At 46.4% G+C, this 21,034-nt stretch overlaps 1 protein-coding gene across 1 annotated transcript; it reads left to right on the forward strand.

Moving 5' to 3' along the window:
- Nucleotides 1-17,424: 17,424 nt before the first annotated feature.
- LOC123146201 (protein FAR1-RELATED SEQUENCE 7) lies at nucleotides 17,425-21,034 on the forward strand. The gene is made up of 6 exons (XM_044565812.1): nucleotides 17,425-17,718; nucleotides 17,793-17,924; nucleotides 18,018-18,149; nucleotides 18,261-18,311; nucleotides 18,389-18,460; nucleotides 18,552-21,034. The coding sequence occupies exons 1-6, from the start codon at nucleotides 17,692-17,694 to the stop codon at nucleotides 20,694-20,696; spliced, it is 2,559 nt and encodes an 852-aa protein (XP_044421747.1). The 5' UTR covers nucleotides 17,425-17,691; the 3' UTR covers nucleotides 20,697-21,034.

The following is a 21,034-nucleotide window of genomic DNA, read 5'->3' on the forward strand; positions in this document are numbered from 1 at the left end:
TCTTTCTCCAGAAAGGACCCGTTCTTGGCAACGAAGATCTTGCCTTCGGATCTGAGGTAGAAGGTATACCCAATAGTTTCCTTAGGGTATCCTATGAAAACGCATTTTTTCGACTTGGGTTCGAGCTTTTCAGGTTGAAGTTTCTTGACATAAGCATCGCATCCCCAAACTTTTAGAAACGACAGCTTAGGTTTCTTCCCAAACCATAATTCATACGGTGTCGTCTCAACGGATTTCGACGGAGCCCTATTTAAAGTGAATGCGGCAGTCTCTAAAGCATAGCCCCAAAATGAGAGCGGTAAATCGGTAAGAGACATCATAGATCGCACCATATCCAATAGAGTGCGATTACGACGTTCGGACACACCGTTTCGCTGAGGTGTTCCAGGCGGCGTGAGTTGTGAAACGATTCCACATTTCCTTAAGTGCGCACCAAATTCGTGACTTAAATATTCTCCACCACGATCTGATCGTAAGAACTTTATTTTTCTGTCACGTTGATTCTCAACCTCACTCTGAAATTCCTTGAACTTTTCAAAGGTTTCAGACTTGTGTTTCATTAGGTAGACATACCCATATCTACTTAAGTCATCAGTGAGAGTGAGAACATAACGATATCCTCCGCGAGCCTCAACACTCATTGGACCGCACACATCGGTATGTATGATTTCCAATAAGTTGGTTGCTCGCTCCATTGTTCCGGAGAACGGAGTCTTGGTCATCTTACCCATGAGGCATGGTTCGCACGTGTCAAATGATTCGTAATCAAGAGACTCCAAAAGTCCATCTGCATGGAGCTTCTTCATGCGCTTGACACCAATGTGACCAAGGCGGCAGTGCCACAAGTATGTGGGACTATCGTTATCAACTTTACATCTTTTGGTATTCACACTATGAATATGTGTAACATCACGTTCGAGATTCATCAAGAATAAACCATTGACCAGCGGGGCATGACCATAAAACATATCTCTCAAATAAATAGAACAACCATTATTCTCGGATTTAAATGAGTAGCCATCTCGAATTAAACGAGATCCAGATACAATGTTCATGCTCAAAGCTGGCACTAAATAACAATTATTGAGGTTTAAAACTAATCCCGTAGGTAGATGCAGAGGTAGCGTGCCGACGGCGATCACATCGACCTTGGAACCATTCCCGACGCGCATCGTCACCTCGTCCTTTGCCAGTCTCCGTTTATTCCGCAGTTCCTGTTTTGAGTTACAAATATGAGCAACCGCACCGGTATCAAATACCCAGGAGCTACTACGAGTACTGGTAAGGTACACATCAATTACATGTATATCACATATACCTTTGGTGTTGCCGGCCTTCTTGTCCGCTAAGTATTTGGGGCAGTTACGCTTCCAGTGACCACTTCCCTTGCAATAAAAGCACTCAGTCTCAGGCTTGGGTCCATTCTTCGACTTCTTCCCAGTAACTGGCTTACCGGGCGCGGCAACTCCCTTGCCGTCCTTCTTGAAGTTCTTCTTACCCTTGCCCTTCTTGAACTTAGTGGTTTTATTCACCATCAACACTTGATGTTCTTTTCTGATCTCCACCTCCGCTGATTTCAGCATTGAATATACCTCAGGAATGGTCTTTTCCATCCCCTGCATATTGAAGTTCATCACAAAGCTCTTGTAGCTTGGTGGAAGCGACTGAAGGATTCTGTCAATGACCGCGTCATCCGGGAGATTAACTCCCAGCTGAGACGAGCGGTTATGCAACCCAGACATTCTGAGTATGTGCTCACTAACAGAACTATTTTCCTCCATTTTACAGCTGAAGAACTTGTCGGAGACTTCATATCTCTCGACCCGGGCATGAGCTTGGAAAACCATTTTCAGCTCCTCGAACATCTCATATGCTCCATGTTTCTCAAAACGCTTTTGAAGACCCGGTTCTAAGCTGTAAAGCATGCCGCACTGAACGAGGGAGTAATCATCAGCACGCTGCTGCCAAGCGTTCATAACGTCTTGGTTCTCTGGGATTGGTGCTTCACCTAGCGGTGCTTCTAAGACATAATCTTTCTTGGCAGCTATGAGGATGATCCTCAGGTTCCGGACCCAGTCCGTATAGTTACTGCCATCATCTTTCAGCTTGGTTTTCTCTAGGAACGCGTTGAAGTTGAGGACAACGTGGGCCATTTGATCTACAAGACATAGTGTAAAGATTTTAGACTAAGTTCATGATAATTAAGTTCATCTAATCAAATTACTCAATGAACTCCCACTCAGATAGACATCCCTCTAGTCATCTAAGTGAAACATGATCCGAGTTAACTAGGCCGTGTCCGATCATCACGTGAGACGGACTAGTCAAGATCGGTGAACATCTCCATGTTGATCGTATCTTCTATACGACTCATGCTCGACCTTTCGGTCCTCCGTGTTCCGAGGCCATGTCTGTACATGCTAGGCTCGTCAAGTCAACCTAAGTGTATTGCGTGTGTTCCGAGGCCATGTCTGTACATGCTAGGCTCGTCAACACCCGTTGTATGCGAACGTTAGAATCTATCACACCCGATCATCACGTGGTGCTTCGAAACAACGAACCTTCGCAACGGTGCACAGTTAGGGGGAACACTTTCTTGAAATTATTATAAGGGATCATCTTACTTACTACCGTCGTTCTAAGCAAATAAGATGCAAAACATGATAAACATCACATGCAATCAAATAGTGACATGATATGGCCAATATCATTTGCTCCTTTGATCTCCATCTTCGGGGCACCATGATCATCTTCGTCACCGGCATGACACCATGATCTCCATCATCATGATCTCCATCATTGTGTCTTCATGAAGTTGTCACGCCAACGATTACTTCTACTTCTATGGCTAACGCGTTTAGCAACAAAGTAAAGTAATTTACATGGCGTTATTCAATGACACGCAGGTCATACAAAATAATAAAGACAACTCCTATGGCTCCTGCCGGTTGTCATACTCATCGACATGCAAGTCGTGATTCCTATTACAAGAATATGATCAATCTCATACATCACATATATCATTCATCACATCTTCTGGCCATATCACATCACATAGCACATGCTGCAAAAACAAGTTAGACGTCCTCTAATTGTTGTTGCAAGTTTTTACGTGGCTTGTATAGGTTTCTAGCAAGAACGTTTCTTACCTACGTAAAACCACAACGTGATTTGCCAATTTCTATTTACCCTTCATAAGGACCCTTTTCATCGAATCCGTTCCGACTAAAGTAGGAGAGACAGACACCCGCTAGCCACCTTATGCAACTAGTGCATGTCAGTCGGTGGAACCTGTCTCACGTAAGCGTACGTGTAAGGTCGGTCCGGGCCGCTTCATCCCACAATACCGCCGAAACAAGATAAGACTAGTAGCGGCAAGAAGAATTGGCAACATCAACGCCCACAACTGCTTTGTGTTCTACTCGTGCATAGTAACTACGCATAGGCCTGGCTCATGATGCCACTGTTGGGGATCGTAGCAGAATTTTAAAATTTTCCTACGCTCACCAAGATCCATCTATGGAGTATACTAGCAACGAGGGGAAAGGAGTGCATCTACATACCCTTGTAGATCGCGAGCGGAAGCGTTCCAATGAACGAGGTTGATGGAGTCGTACTCGCCGTGATTCCAAATCACCGATGACCGAGTGCCGAACGGACGGCACCTCCGCGTTCAACACACGTACGGTGCAGCGACGTCTCCTCCTTCTTGATCCAGCAAGGGGGAAGGAGAGGTTGATGGAGATCCAGCAGCACGACGGCGTGGTGGTGGATGTAGCGGGATCTCGGCAGGGCTTCGCCGAGCTTCTGCGAGAGGGAGAGGTGTAGCAGGGGAGGAGGGAGGCGCCCAAGGCTGTTGTGTTGCTGCCCTCCCTCCCCCCTTTATATAGGCCCCCTGGGAGGGGGGCGCCGGCCAAGACCCATCTGGAGGGGGGGCGGCGGCCAGGGGGGAGACTTGCCCTCCAAGGCAAGTGGGGCGCCCCCCCCCCCACCCTAGGGTTTCCAACCCTAGGCGCAGGGGGAGGCCCATGGGGGGCGCCCCAGCCCACTAAGGGCTGGTTCCCTTCCCACTTCAGCCCATGGGGCCCTCCGGGATAGGTGGCCCCACCCGGTGGACCCCCGGGACCCTTCCGGTGGTCCCGGTACAATACCGGTGACCCCCGAAACTTTCCCGGTGGCCGAAACTTGACTTCCTATATATAATTCTTCACCTCCGGACCATTCCGGAACTCCTCGTGACGTCCGGGATCTCATCCGGGACTCCGAACAACTTTCGGGTTTCCGCATACTCATATCTCTACAACCCTAGCGTCACCGAACCTTAAGTGTGTAGACCCTACGGGTTCGGGAGACATGCAGACATGACCGAGACGCCTCTCCGGTCAATAACCAACAGCGGGATCTGGATACCCATGTTGGCTCCCACATGTTCCACGATGATCTCATCGGATGAACCACGATGTCGAGGATTCAATCAATCCCGTATACAATTCCCTTTGTCAATCGGTATGTTACTTGCCCGAGATTCGATCGTCGGTATCCCAATACCTTGTTCAATCTCGTTACCGGCAAGTCTCTTTACTCGTACCGTAATGCATGATCCCGTGACTAACTCCTTAGTCACATTGAGCTCATTATGATGATGCATTACCGAGTGGGCCCAGAGATACCTCTCCGTCACACGGAGTGACAAATCCCAGTCTCGATCCGTGCCAACCCAACAGACACTTTCGGAGATACCCGTAGTGTACCTTTATAGTCACCCAGTTACGTTGTGACGTTTGGCACACCCAAAGCACTCCTACGGTATCCGGGAGTTGCACGATCTCATGGTCTAAGGAAAGATACTTGACATTGGAAAAGCTCTAGCAAACGAAACTACACGATCTTTGATGCTATGCTTAGGATTGGGTCTTGTCCATCACATCATTCTCCTAATGATGTGATCCCGTTATCAATGACATCCAATGTCCATAGTCAGGAAACCATGACTATCGGTTGATCAACGAGCTAGTCAACTAGAGGCTTACTAGGGACACGTTGTGGTCTATGTATTCACACATGTATTACGATTTCCGGATAACACAATTATAGCATGAACAATAGACAATTATCATGAACAAAGAAATATAATAATAACCATTTATTATTGCCTCTAGGGCATATTTCCAACAAACACAGCGCAGATTTCATGTCGTACCCGCCGGCGCCACATTAGAACATGTCGAATTACAAAGTGGTGAGGGAAAATTACGCTATAATTCCAAGGAAGTTTTCAGGGTATTTATGAGCCAGGGGCGCACAGTAGACTTAGGGCGCTTGGGTGGGGCGTGTGGGCCCTGTGGGCCTCCTCACTCCTTCTTTTGGCGCACAGCCTCTTTTGATGGAAAACCAGTTTCTATTCATTTTCCAGATCTTTTTACTCATGGAAACAATCCAATTTCTAAGCCAAAGACAAGAAATATCAACCGGCTCTCTCGCACTTTGCTTATATGTTATTCCAAATAAATTATAAAACAATGTATATTCGATAAAATTATGTCACGACAACTTTAAAATATATAGATATATTTTAGGACATATTTCAGTTTGCTAGCTACGGAGAATTGGTTAAAGAAAATAGGCTATCAATTTTTTGAAGATTCAACACGTATTATTAAAAAATGTTCACCAATTTTAAAAAGTTTATTAATATTATAATATGATTGCGAATTTCAAAAACAGTTCAGAATTTTAAATATACATGAGAACTTTAAAAATTGTCCATGTTTTTAAGTACTCACTAACTTTCAAAAATTGTTCATAAATTAAAAAAACATGTATTAGAAGTTAAGAATATTATACATGTATTTTTGAAAATATATAGATAGTAAAATATATTCATGTATTAGAAGTTAAAAATGAAAAGGAAGTAAACAAGAAAGATAAAAGACAGAAAAATGAAATGAAAGGAACTATTTAAAAAGGAAAAGTGTTCGATTCAACCGGCTGATTTCACAGCTCGCTCAGCCGCTCGCTATGCTCGCCACGTGTCCATTGGGCCCACCCACCCGCCTGCGAACCACCCCATCCTTATCTCCAGTGGCACACGCGTAACCACCCATTCCTTATCTCTTCTCTCCAGACCCCCTTCGTCTCGATCGCTCCTCTTTCATGCTGCTCCTCGCTAACTCCTCGCCATGGCCATGCTTTTCCTTTTCTCTGCCGCTACTGATGTTGTTGTGAGAGATACCCGCCCGCGGTGCCTGGGGGCACCGGGCTGCATATGGACAGCTACTCGCCGGTTGCTGCCGGGGGGTGTGTGTGTGTCAACCATGCTGCAATGCAGGCTCGATGCGGCGAGCACCGCCTGGAGATGCAATGGAATGCGTGGTGTTGGGATGGTGACCATGGAGAGTGGCCGACGGGGGCGTTGCAACTTCGGCGATGTTGTGTTGAAGCTGTTAGGAGCAACACCGGGCGTTGGAGCTCCATTGGTGCTGCAATGGAGCTTCGCTAGACGCGTCGTTGCTGCAATGCAGCTTCGCCGGACGCATCGGTGCTGCTTTGGAGCTCCGCCTAGGTTGCAATGGAGCTTTGCTGGACACCGTCGGTGTTGCGTTGGAGCTTCGATGGACGACGGCGGTGCGCCATGAGAGATGCAGTGGAGCTTTTGCCGGGGTACATCAACGCTATGTTGTAGACGTCGCGCGCTTATTACTGTCATGGCATTGATGTGATCCGATGGCCACCAGCCCACATTGATCGGGCGACTGCCTAACCGGATGATTTCTCTAAGGTATAATGCGACTCACTCGTAGCACTAGCCATTTAAAAATGAAAGAAAAGGAAATGGTAAAATAAAAAGTAATACAACTAAAAAATCGGAAGAAAATGGTGAAAACAGGTAGAGAAGGCCCGATGACGATAAGAAAACGAAAACAAGATCGAGCGAAGCTAGAGACTAAAAACCGGTCTTGAGATACCCAAGTCGGGCCGGCCCATTTGCGTTCTCAGGCGCATCATAGCATCAACTCTTTGCTACAGGCGAACAATAGGATACTCCGCTCCTCTCTCCCATAGCCCTATTCTCCGGAGCCGGCGCAGGATACCTACCACTCCTCCTCCCCGTCGCTCCAACAACAGCGGGGGCTGTTGGAAATATGCTCTAGAGGCAATAATAAAATGGTTATTATTACATTTCTTTGTTCATGATAATTGTCTATTGTTCATGCTATAATTGTATTAACTGGAAACCGTAATACATGTGTGAATACATAGACCACAACATGTCCCTAGTAAGCCTCTAGTTGACTAGCTCGTTGATCAATAGATGGTTATGGTTTCCTGACCATGAACATTGGATGTCATTGATAACGGGATCACATCATTAGGAGAATGATGTGATGGACAAGACCAAATCCTAAGCATAGCACAAGATCGTGTAGTTCGTTTGCTAAGAGCTTTTCTTAATGTCAAGTATCGTTTCCTTAGACCATGAGATTGTGCAACTCCCGGATACCGTAGGAATGCTTTGGGTGTACCAAACGTCACAACGTAACTGGGTGACTATAAAGGTGCACTACAGGTATCTCCGAAAGTGTCTGTTGGGTTGGCACGAATCGAGACTGGGATTTGTCACTCCATATGACGGAGAGGTATCTCTGGGCCCACTCGGTAATGCATCATCATAATGAGCTCAATGTGACTAAGGAGTTAGTCACGGGATCATGCGTTACGGAACGAGTAAAGAGACTTGCCGGTAACGAGATTGAACAAGGTATTGGGATACCGACGATCGAATCTCGGGCAAGTAACATACCGATAGACAAAGGGAATTGTATACGGGATTGATTGAATCCCCGACATCGTGGTTCATCCGATGAGATCATCGTGGAACATGTGGGAGCCAATATGGGTATCCAGATCCTGCTATTGGTTATTGGCCGGAGAGGTGTCTCGGTCATGTCTACATGTCTCCCGAACCCGTAGGGTCTACACACTTAAGGTTCGGTGACGCTAGGGTTATAGAGATATTAGTATGCGGTAACCCAAAAGTTGTTCGGAGTCCCAGATGAGATCCCGGACGTCACGAGGAGTTCCGGAATGGTCCGGAGGTAAAGATTTATATATGGGAAGTCTTGTTTTGGTCGCCGGAAAAGTTTCGCGCATTATCGGTATTGTACCGGGAGTGCCGAAAGGGGTCCGGGGGTCCACCAAGGGGGTCCACCTGCCCCGGGGGGGCACATGGTCTGTAGGGGTGTGCGCCTTGGCCTATATGGGCCAAGGGCACCAGCCCCAAGAGGCCCATGCGCCAAGAGATAAGGGAAAGGGACAGTCCTAAAGGGGGGAAGGCACCTCCTAGGTGCCTTGGGGAGGATGGACTCCTCCCTGGCCGCACCCTTCCTTGGAGGAAGGGCCAAGGCTGCGCCCCCCCTCTCCCTTGGCCCTATATATAGTGGGGGGAGGGAGGGCAGCCACACCTAAGCCCTGGCGCCTCCCTCTCCCTCCCGTGACACATCTCCCTCCTCCCGCAGCACTTGGCGAAGCCCTGTTGGAATCCCGCTACTTCCACCACCACGCCGTCGTGCTGCTGGATCTCCATCAACCTCTCCTTCCCCCTTGCTGGATCAAGAAGGAGGAGACGTCGCTGCTCCGTACGTGTGTTGAACGCGGAGGTGCCGTCCGTTCGGCGTTAGGATCATCAGTGATTTGGATCACGACGAGTACGACTCCATCAACCCCGTTCTCTTGAACGCTTCCGCTCACGATCTTCAAGGGTATGAAGATGCACTCCCTCTCTCTCGTTGCTAGCATCTCCTAGATTGATCTTGGTGACACGTAGAAAATTTTGAATTATTGCTACGTTACCCAACAGTGGCATCATGAGCCAGGTCTATGCGTAGATTCTATGCACGAGTAGAACACAAAGTAGTTGTGGGCGATGATTTGTTCAATTTGCTTACCGTTACTAGTCTTATCTTGATTCGACGGCATTGTGGGATGAAGCGGCCCGGACCGACCTTACACGTACTCTTACGTGAGACAGGTTCCACCGACTGACATGCACTTGATGCATAAGGTGGCTAGCGGGTGTCTGTCTCTCCCACTTTAGTTGGATCGGATTCGATGAAAAGGGTCCTTATGAAGGGTAAATAGCAATTGGCATATCACCGTTGTGGCTTTTGCGTAGGTAAGAAACGTTCTTGCTAGAAACCCATAGCAGCCACGTAAAACATGCAACAACAATTAGAGGACGTCTAACTTGTTTTTGCAGGGTATGCTATGTGATGTGATATGTCCAAAAGGATGTGATGAATTATATATGTGATGTATGAGATTGATCATGTTCTTGTAATAGGAATCACGACTTGCATGTCGATGAGTATGACAACCGGCAGGAGCCATAGGAGTTGTCTTAATTTATTATGACCTGCGTGTCAATGAAAACGCCATGTAATTACTTTACTTTATTGCTAACCGTTAGCCATAGTAGTAGAAGTAATAGTTGGCGAGACAACTTCATGAAGACACGATGATGGAGATCATGGTGTCATGCCGGTGACGAAGGTGATCATGCCGCGCCTCGAAGATGGAGCTCAAAAGGCGCAAGATGATATTGGCCATATCATGTCACTTTATGATTTGCATGTGATGTTTGTCATGTTTACATCTTATTTGCTTAGAACGACGGTAGCATAAATAAGATGATCCCTCACTAAAATTTCAAGAGATGTGTTCCCCCTAACTGTGCACCGTTGCGAAGGTTCGTTGTTTCGAAGCACCACGTGATGATCGGGTGTGATAGATTCTAACGTTCACATACAACGGGTGTTGACGAGTCTAGCATGTACAGACATGGCCTCGCAACACAAGCAAAACACTTAGGTTGACTTGACGAGCCTAGCATGTACAGACATGGCCTCGGAACACAAGAGACCGAAAGGTCGAACATGAGTCGTATAGTAGATACGATCAACATGGAGATGTTCACCGATGATGACTAGTCCGTCTCACGTGATGATCGGACACGGCCTAGTCGATTCGGATCATGTATCACTTAGATGACTAGAGGGATGTCTATCTAAGTGGGAGTTCATTAAATAATTAGATGAACTTAGTTATCATGAACATAGTCAAAAGGTCTTTGCAAATTATGTCATAGCTTACGCTTTAGTTCTACTAAGATATCTTCCTAGAGAAAATTTAGTTGAAAGTTGATAGTAGCAATTATGCGGACTGGGTCCGTAAACTGAGGATTGTCCTCATTGCTGCACAGAAGGCTTATGTCATTAATGCACCGCTCGGTGTGCTGAACCTCGAGCGTCGTTTCTGGATGTTGTGAACATCTGACATACACGTTTTGATGACTACGTGATAGTTCAGTGCGTAATGTTAAAACGGTATAGAATTGAGGCACCGAAGACGTTTTTGAAATGCCGCAGAACATATGAGATGTTCCAAAGACTGAAATTGGGATTTCAGACTAGTGCCCATGTCAAGAGGTATGAGACCTCTGACAAGTTTCTTAAGCCTACATACTAAGGGAGAAAAGCTCAATCGTTGAGCATGTGCTCAGATTATCTGAGTACTACAATCGCTTGAATCGAGTGGGAGTTAATCTTCCAGATGAGATAGTGATGGTTCTCCAAAGTCACTGCCACCAAGCTACTAGAGCTTCGTGATGAACTATAACAAATCAGGGATAGACATGATGATCCTTGAGCTATTCGCGATGTTTGACACCACGAAAGTAGAAATCAAGTAGGAGCATCAATTTTTGATGGTTAGTAAAACCACTAGTTTCAAGAAGGGCAAGGGAAAGAAGGGATACTTCATGAAACGGCAAATCAATTGCCGCTCCAGCGAAGAAACCCAAGGTTGAACCCAAACCCGAGACTAAGTGCTTCTGTAATGAGGGGAACGGTCACTGAAGCAGAACTACCCTAGATACTTGGTAGATGAGAAGGCAGGCAAGGTCAACAGAAGTATATTGGATATACATTATATTAATGTGTACTTTACTAGTACTCCTAGTAGCACCAGGGTATTAGATACTGGTTCGGTTGCTAAGTGTTGGTAACTCGAAATAAAAGGCTACGGAGACTAGCTAAAGGTGAGATGACGATATGTGTTGGAAGTGTTTCCAAGGTTGATGTGATCAAACATCGCACGCTCCCTCTACCATCGAGATTGGTGTTAAACCTAAATAATCGTTATTTGGTGTTTGCGTTGAGCATAGACATGATTGGATTATGTTTATCGCAATACGGTAATTCATTTAAGGAGAATAATGGTTACTCTGTTTGAGTAATACCTTCAATGGTCTTGCACCTAAATTGAATGGTTCATTGAATCTCGATCGTAGTGATACACATGTACATACCAAAAGATATAAGATAGTAATGATGGTACCACATACTTGTGGCACTGCCACTTGAGTCATATTGGTATAAAACGCATGAAGAAGCTCCATGTTGATGGATCTTTGGACTCACTCGTTTTTTTGAAAAGATTGAGACATGCGAACCATGTCTATTGGTAGATATGCATGAAGAAACTCCATACAGATGGATCGTTTGGACTCACTTGATTTTGAATCACTTGAGACATGCAAATCATAACACATGGGCAAGATGACTGAAAGGCCTTGTTTTCAGTAAGATGGAACAAGAAAGCAACTTGTTGGAAGTAATACATTTTGATGTGTGCAGTCCAATGAGTGCTGAGGCATGCAGTGGATATCGTTATGTTCTTACTTCATAGATGATTTGAGTAGATGCTGAGAATATTTACTTGATGAAACACAAGTCTGAATTATTGAAAGGTTCAAGTAATTTCAGAGTGAAGTTGAAGATCGTCGTGACAAGAGGATAAAAATGTCTATGATATGATCATAGAGATGAATATCTGAGTTACGAGTTTGGCACACAATTAAGAAATTGTGGAAATTGTTTCACGACTAATACCGCCTGGAACACCATAGTGTGATGGTGTGTCCGAACATCATAACTGCACCCTATTGGATATAGTGCATACCATGATGTCTCTTATCGAATTACCACTATCGTTTATGGGTTAGGCATTAGAGACAACCACATTCACTTTAAATAGGGCACCACGTAATTCCGTTGAGACGACACCGTATGAACTATGGTTTAGAGAAACCTAAGCTGTCGTTTCTTAAAAGTTTGGGGCTGCGACGCTTATGTGAAAAAGTTTCAGTCTGATAAGCTTAAACCCAAAGTGGATAAATGCATCTTCATGGAATACCCAAAACAGTTGGGTATACCTCCTATTTCAGATCTGGAAGCAAAAGTGATTGTTTCTAGAAACGGGTCCTTTCGCGAGGAAAAGTTTCTCTCGAAAGAATTGAGTGGGAGGATGGTGGAGACTTGATGAGGTTATTGAACCGTCACTTCAACTAGTGTGTAGCAGGGCACAAGAAGTTGTTCCTGTGGCACCTATACCAATTGAAGTGGAAGCTTATGATAGTGATCATGAAACTTCGGATCAAGTCACTACCAAACCTCATAGGACGACAAGGATGCGTACTACTTCAGAGTGGTACGTAATCATGTCTTAGAAGTCATGTTGCTAGACAACAATGAACCTACGAGCTATGGAGAAGCGATGGTGGGCCCGGATTCCGACGAATGGCTTGAGGCCATAAAATCCGAGAGGATCCATGTATGAAAACAAAGTATAGACTTTGAAAAGAACTACTTGATGGTCGTAAGGCTGTTGGGTACAGATGGATTTTAAAGGGAAGACAGACAATGATGGTAAGTGTCACCATTAAGAAAGCTCGACTTGTCGTCAAGATGTTTTCCGGCAAGTTCAAGGAGTTGACTGCGATGAGACTTTCTCACTCGTAGCGATGCTAAGAGTCTGTTGGAATTATATTAGCAGTTACTGCATTATTTATGAAATCTTGCAGATAGGATGTCAAAACATTGTTTCCTCGATGATTTTCTTGAGGAAAGGTTGTATGTGATACAACCAGAAGATTTTGTCAATCTTGAAAGATGCTAACAAGTATGCAAAGCTCCAGCAATCCTTCTAAGGACTGGAGTAAGCATCTCAGAGTTGGAATGTATGCTTTGATGAGATGATCAAAGATTTTGGGTTTATACAAAGTTTAAGAGAAATTTGTATTTCCAAAGAAGTGAGTGGGAGCACTATAGAATTTTTGATGAGTATATGTTGTTAACATATTGTTGATCAGAAATGATGTAGAATTTCTGGAAAGCATCCAGGGTTATTTGAAAAGTGTTTTTAATGGAAAACCTGGATTAAACTACTTGAACATTGAGCATCAAGATCTATAAGGATAGATAAAAACGCTTAATAGTACTTTCAAATGAATACATACCGTGACAAGATTTTGAAGGAGTTCAAAATAGATCAGCAAAGAAGGAGTTCTTGGCTGTGTTACAAGGTGTGAGTATTGAGTAAGACTCAAGACCTGACCATGGCAGAAGAGAGAGAAAGGACGAAGGTCATCCCCTATGCTTTAGACGTAGGCTCTACAGTATGCTATGCTGTGTACCGCACCTGAAGTGTGCCTTGCCATGAGTTCGTCAAGGGGTACAATAGTGATCCGGGAATGGATCACATGACAGCGGTCGAACTTATCCTTAGTATCTAGTGGACTAAGGAATTTTCTCGATTATGGAGGTGGTAAAAGAGTTCGTCGTAAAGGGTTACGTCGATGCAAACTTTGACACTAATCCGGATGACTCTGAGTAGTAAACCGGATTCGTATAGTAGAGCAGTTATTTGGAATAGCTCCAAGTAGCGCGTGGTAGGTACATCTACAAGATGACATAGAGATTTGTAAAGCACACACGGATCTGGAAGGTTCAGACCCGTTGACTAAAAACCTCTCTCACAAGCGAGATATGAACAAACCCCTTGGGTGTTGGATTCATTACAATCACATGGTGATGTGAACTAGATTATTGACTCTAGTAAACTCTTGGGTATTAATCACATGGCGATGTGAACTAGATTATTGACTCTAGTGCAAGTGGGAGACTGTTGGAAATATGCCCTAGAGGCAATAATAAAATGGTTATTATTACATTTCCTTGTTCATGATAATTGTCTATTGTTCATGCTATAATTGTATTAACCGGAAACCGTAATACATGTGTGAATACATAGACCACAACATGTCCCTAGTAAGCCTCTAGTTGACTAGCTCGTTGATCAATAGATGGTTATGGTTTCCTGACCATGGACATTGGATGTCATTGATAACGGGATCACATCATTAGGAGAATGATGTGATGGACAAGACCCAATCCTAAGCATAGCATAAGATCGTGTAGTTCGTTTGCTAAGAGCTTTTCTTAATGTCAAGTATCGTTTCCTTAGACCATGAGATTGTGCAACTCCCGGATACCGTAGGAATGCTTTGGGTGTACCAAACGTCACAACGTAACTGGGTGACTATAAAGGTGCACTACAGGTATCTCCGAAAGTGTCTGTTGGGTTGGCACGAATCGAGACTGGGATTTGTCACTCCGTATGACGGAGAGGTATCTCTGGGCCCACTCGGTAATGCATCATCATAATGAGCTCAATGTGACTAAGGAGTTAGTCACGGGATCATGCGTTACGGAACGAGTAAAGAGACTTGCCGGTAACGAGATTGAACAAGGTATTGGGATACCGACGATCGAATCTCGGGCAAGTAACATACCGATAGACAAAGGGAATTGTATACGGGATTGATTGAATCCCTGACATCGTGGTTCATCCGATGAGATCATCGTGGAACATGTGGGAGCCAATATGGGTATCCAGATCCCGCTATTGGTTATTGGCCGGAGAGGTGTCTCGGTCATGTCTACATGTCTCCCGAACCCGTAGGGTCTACACACTTAAGGTTCGGTGACGCTAGGGTTATAGAGATATTAGTATGCGGTAACCCGAAAGTTGTTCGGAGTCCCGGATGAGATCCCGGACGTCACGAGGAGTTCCGGAGGTAAAGATTTATATATGGGAAGTCTTGTTTTGGTCGCCGGAAAAGTTTCGCGCATTATCGGTATTGTACCGGGAGTGCCGAAAGGGGTCCGGGGGTCCACCAAGGGGGTCCACCTGCCCCGGGGGGCCACATGGGTTGTAGGGGTGTGCGCCTTGGCCTATATGGGCCAAGGGCACCAGCCCCAAGAGGCCCATGCGCCAAGAGATAAGGGAAAGGGGGAGTCCTAAAGGGGGAAGGCACCTCCTAGGTGCCTTGGGGAGGATGGACTCCTCCCTAGCCGCACCCTTCCTTGGAGGAAGGGCCAAGGCTGCCCCCCCTCTCCCTTGGCCCTATATATAGTGGGGGGAGGGAGGGCAGCCACACCTAAGCCCTGGCGCCTCCCTCTCCCTCCCGTGACACATCTCCCTCCTCCCGCAGCACTTGGCGAAGCCCTATTGGAATCCCGCTACTTCCACCACCACGCCGTCGTGCTGCTGGATCTCCATCAACCTCTCCTTCCCCCTTGCTGGATCAAGAAGGAGGAGACGTCGCTGCTCCGTACGTGTGTTGAACGCGGAGGTGCCGTCCGTTCGGCGCTAGGATCATCGGTGATTTGGATCACGACGAGTACGACTCCATCAACCCCGTTCTCTTGAACGCTTCCGCTTGCGATCTTCAAGGGTATGAAGATGCACTCCCTCTCTCTCGTTGCTAGCATCTCCTAGATTGATCTTGGTGACACGTAGAAAATTTTGAATTATTGCTACGTTACCCAACAGGGGCGGCATCGGCATCCACCGTATCCTCCCTCCCCGGCCAGATCCAGCCTCCACCTCCTCTCCCCACCGTCACCGGAGGCTCGTCTGTGGAGTGGGGCGGTCCTGGTAACAAGCAGCCACTGACTTGGCACAAGGTCGGTGTTAAGAACCAGCTCGCAGCAACAATAATGCACCTTTGCAACATCAAGGAGTCGAGCCTAACAAAAACTGATGGCGGTTAATCAGCAGCATTCGTTCATCTGGTTTTCTTTCTTCTTCTCGCCATTTCTGATGGCTGTTTTATTCCAAAAAAAAATCTAATGGCGGTTCATTGTGGTGATGGTCTGTTGGGCCTTGTTCAACGCGCCGGCGGGGGCGACCCGGTCGCGCTGGACATGGGGAGCATGGGGAAAGGGCAGATGTGGGTGAACGGACACCACATCGGCCGGTACTGGTCGTACAAGGCCCCCTCCGGCGGCTGCGGCCGATCCAGTTACGTGGGGACAAGTGCCGCTCCAACTGCAGCCAACTCTCCCAGAGATGCTATAATTCGAAGGAAGTTTTCTGGGTATTTATGAGCTAGGGGCGTACCCCCTACGACGCTTGGGGTGGGGCGTGTGGCTCTGTGGGCCTCCTCGCTCCGTCTTTTGGCGCAGACCAAAGAATTCCCCATGTTTTCGAGATTTTTTGACTTTTGGAAACTATATAACTTTCCTAAATCAAAGACAAGAAAACATCAACTAGCTCTTTGGTGTTGCGTTTATATGTTATTCCAAACAGATGGTAACACAATGTATATTCAATAAAATTATGTCATGATAACTTAAAAATTTGTAGATATATATTAGGACATACTTCAGTTTGCTAGTTACAGAAAACTAGTTAAATAAAATAGGATATCAGTTTTTTGAGAGAATTAAGATGTATTATTGCCAAAACAAATGTTCACCAATTTTTAAAGGTTAGTGAACATTAAAATATGTTGACAAATTTTTAAAATATTCATGATAGAATAAAAGTATGCATGTTTTTAAGTATTCACTAACTTCAAAAAGTATCATAGATTAAAACAATCATAATTTTAAAAGTATGCATGTATTAGAATTAAAAATGAAAAGGAAAGTAAACAAAATAGATAAATTTGAAAAATGGAAAAAATGAAGGGGCAATTTAGGAAATTATAGAATAAAACTAATAAAAACAAAAAATCTAAAGAGAATGGTGAAAACCGGTAGAGAAGACCCAAAGATGATAAAAGAATGAAAACAAGATCGTGCCAAGGTAGTGACTAAGGGCTCCTTTGATTCAAAGGATTTCCATAGGAATTTGGGAGGATTAGAATCCTTTGTAATTTTTCCTATGTTGGTTGTTTGATTCATAGGATTGAATCCTATAGATTGTTTTCTAAGGATTTCTTTGTACTACTTACCATAGGATTTATTGTGTTCACTCAAATCTCTTTGAAAGAACCCTTTAATTTTCGTATGATGCAATCAACAAACACAAAATTCTGTAGGACTGAGGTGAGCATGACATTCTAATCCTATGTTTTTTTATTCCGTGTTTTGAGAATGCTACTAATCAAAGAGGCCGTACAAACCGCTCGTTGGCTTGGGCTACCCAAGTCGGGCCGGCCCATGTGCGCGCGCTCAGGCGCGTCGTAGCGTCAACCCTTTGCTACAGGCGACCAATAGCGAAACTCCGCTCCTCTCTCCCATAACCCTATTCTCCGCAGCCGGCGCAGGATACCTACCTACCTCTCCTCCTCCCCGTCGCTCCAGCAACGGCGGCCGCCGCCGCCGCCGTCGCCGCCGTATCCTCCCTCCCCGCCCAGATCCAGCTGCCACCTCCCCTCCCCACCCTCGCCCCACGGGATCCAGGCCCAACCCCTCGCCTCCCCGCTCCTCCGCCCATTCGAATCCGGATCTAGACTCACACTCCACTTCCGCCGGAGCGCGCTCGCGGCGACGGACACCGGCGATGGAGGAGTATCTAGCTGCTTACACGGTAATGCCCCGCCAAAACCCACCATACATGTTCCGCCGCGCAGGGTTTATGCGTGACAAATCGCTTCGTTTCAGGCGAAAGAAGATCCCGCAACTCCGGCGCAGCCGGCTGTTCAGACGGCCAGTGCGCTGCCGGCGCGGGCAGCAGGTGGCCACGCGCAGCAGGTGCCAGCAGCCGCTGCTGCTCCTCCGACCAGTTCCAGAGTGGTAAGATTACTGGAGCCCTTTGTTGAGGAGAGACTTGGCATTATGCGTGGTGTGTAGATTTGAGTGAAAGTGTGCTCTTTGGAACTGTTGCAGGTTGCGAAGTCCAACAACAGTTCGGCGAAAACCCCCGGGAGCTCCTCGAACAAGAGAGTGATATACATTGTGGCTGGGGATGATGGCTCCCATGTGCCGATCCTGCGCAAAGTGCAGGTGTATGGAGAAGAGGTACTTGAACACATCTTTTATCCCCTCATCTGTGCATCTATCAGTAGATAACATAGAAGAAAACAGGCAGACACATTGAATTACTGCGTCTCACACATATCTGTATCACAGGGTAGTAAGGGATATGAGAAGACACCAGCACCTGCGTGCAACGTCGTTAAGGTACCTGGAGTCACTGCTTTGCCTTCCCTTCTTAGAAATTACTTAATGCCTGGTGTTAACTTGGATTGAAATGACAGCAAGCACGTCTGGATGCTGGCAAACAACCGGTGAGACGACCAAGGATACAACTGCTCAGCAACAACCGTGAGGTATGGAAGCCAAACAAAATATAGCAAGTACTGGTATTTTGGACATTTCAATATACTCAGGGGATAATATAAACTATGCGCTTGCCTGCAGGAACGATCAGCAGAGCTCATGGATGACAATGCAGAAGCGGCAATTGCATTGCAAGTTAAACTGGAGAGAAGCGCCAGCTATGTGGACCGTTCACTGCAGCTGCAGACTACTGAAGAACATGATGTTATGGAAATCGATGACATTTCTAGCGACGATACAGGCAGTGAAAGTGATTCAGACAGCAGCTCTGGGAGTGAGTCAGAAAAGGAGGAAGGGAGGTTCTTCTATCCTGCCCCTGAGGCACTGGGCACTGTTAAAGCACCGCAAGTTGGAATGAAATTCCCAACCCTCGAAGATGCACACGAGTACTACAACACATATGCTCTCCAGACTGGTTTCGTGGTGGTCAGGGGAAGAAACTACAAGAGACAGAGGTTTCAGCTAGACTGCAACAGGAATCGCAAGGTAAAGCTAGTTGAGGACCTGAACCTGAAGAGGAAGAGGAAGAAGAATGTCATAGAGAAGACAAATTGCCAGGCAAAGATCATCGTGAAGCTTATCAAGGGAGAGTGGGTGATCGCAGCAGTTCAGAATGAACATAACCATCCGTTATCTCCGAGCCGTTCGTTCACAAGATTCTTAACGAGCCAAAAACACATGTCACCTGAAGAGAGGTCATTCTCAAGAGTTCTTCAGCAAAGCAGGGTGCCTCCCGGAGAAATTCTCAAGATTTTAAGAAGAATGAGTGCCTTTTTTCGGGAATTGCCATCAAAGGAAAAACAGGCACTGATCTTGCAGTCTGCCGAACAATGGAGGAAAGCAAACTTAGATGTTGAAAAAACACTGAACCACTTCGAGGAACTGCAGCTCCAGGACCCATGTTTTTTCTATACCGTGCAAAAGGATGAAGACAGCATGCTTAGGAGCATTTTCTGGACTGATGCAAGGTCGAGGATGGATTATGAAATCTTTGGTGATTTCGTATCGTTTGATACCACCTTCAGCACAAATAGACACAACATGCCTTTTGTTCCTATCACTGGGATGAATAACCGTGGGAGAACAATCGTGTTAGGATGTGCCTTGCTGCAAGATCGGAAAGCTGAAACCTACAAATGGATGCTCCAGACGTTTCTGCAAGAGATGGGAGGAGGTCAAATGCCAAAATCAGTCATAACAAGCCAGGACGAAGCCATGTCGAAAGCAATAGCCGAGGTCATGCCACAAGCAAGGCACAGGTTCTGCAGATGGAATGGTAAAGCCCAGGAAAAGATGGCAGCCTTTGTGGCAGCAAGAGGCAACATGAAAGCAGAGCTGGACATCTTAGTTGACAATTCACTGACAGAGACGGAGTTCGAACAAGGATGGAGTGCACTCATTCAGAGACATGATGCAAGTGAAAACGAGTACCTACAGTTGCTGTGGGAGATGAGGAAAACCTGGGCTCCTGTTTATTTCATGCAAGATTTCTTCCCTTTTGTCGTTTCAGCCAGAGGCAGCCAGGGGGCATTCTCACTGTTCAAAGAGAACGTGCTTCCCAAGGACAAGATAGAGAATCTGATTGAAAAGTACGAGGAGATGCAAGATAAGATCAAAAAAACGGACGAGGAAGATGCACTGGAAGCGGCAACCGAGCCTTCGTGTTTCTCACTGCAGCCAATAGAAAGGCACGCATCACGTGTCTACACAAGGCAGATCTTCCTGAAGGTCCAGAAGGAGCTGCTCCACTCCACAGCGTTCAAGGTGCAGGAGATTGAAAGGGGCGCCCTGTACAGGCTGGACAAGGCCTCCAACTACGAGAACCCGGAGTACGACCGAGACTCCTTCGAGGTGTCGGTCGAGTCCGGCGTCACCGACACATACACGTGCCAGTGCGCCAAGTTCGCCAGGGACGGGATCCTCTGCTGCCACGTGTTCAGGCTCTTCACGCAGTTTGGCATCGACGAGATACCCGAGAAATACATCGTGGCCCGGTGGACCGACGGTTTCAGGGAGGAGCAGCTGGAGCGTCGTGAGGAGGGGCGGTTGGTGGCGGCGGCGCGGCGCGAGGAGGATGCGGCGAGGTACGCGGCGCTGATGAGCAAGGCGGCCGGGATCGGGAGGGAGATCTGCGGCGACGGGGCCAAGTGCGACGCGTTCATGCTGGAGCTGGACAGGATCCGGGAGAAAATGGCGACGATGGTGATGGCGAACGATCACGTTTAGACGGTAAGTGCTGAGCTTGGGCTACAAGTGGACATGTTCAGCAGCAGAAGCCTCTAGGCACTCGGGTTGGGGAGTTGTTGATCTTGCTCGTGTGCACAATGTAGAGTACTAGCTGGTAAGGCTTGTTTTTCCTGTGTAACTTGAGAGACGAGTGCTACGTTAGTCTATTGTTGCGTTCATGATTCATGCATTGTTAACTGTCAAGGATTTGCCGTCGTGATTCTGTTATGTTAGTACCTGCACGCAGTTCATGGGATGTATCCTGGTTGTGCTAAAATGTATCCATGCATTAACTTGTTACGGATTCGCCGTCGTGATTCTGTTATGTTGGTACCTGA

This window comes from Triticum aestivum, chromosome 6D (assembly GCF_018294505.1).
Source record: "Triticum aestivum cultivar Chinese Spring chromosome 6D, IWGSC CS RefSeq v2.1, whole genome shotgun sequence".
Lineage (NCBI taxonomy): Eukaryota > Viridiplantae > Streptophyta > Magnoliopsida > Poales > Poaceae > Triticum > Triticum aestivum.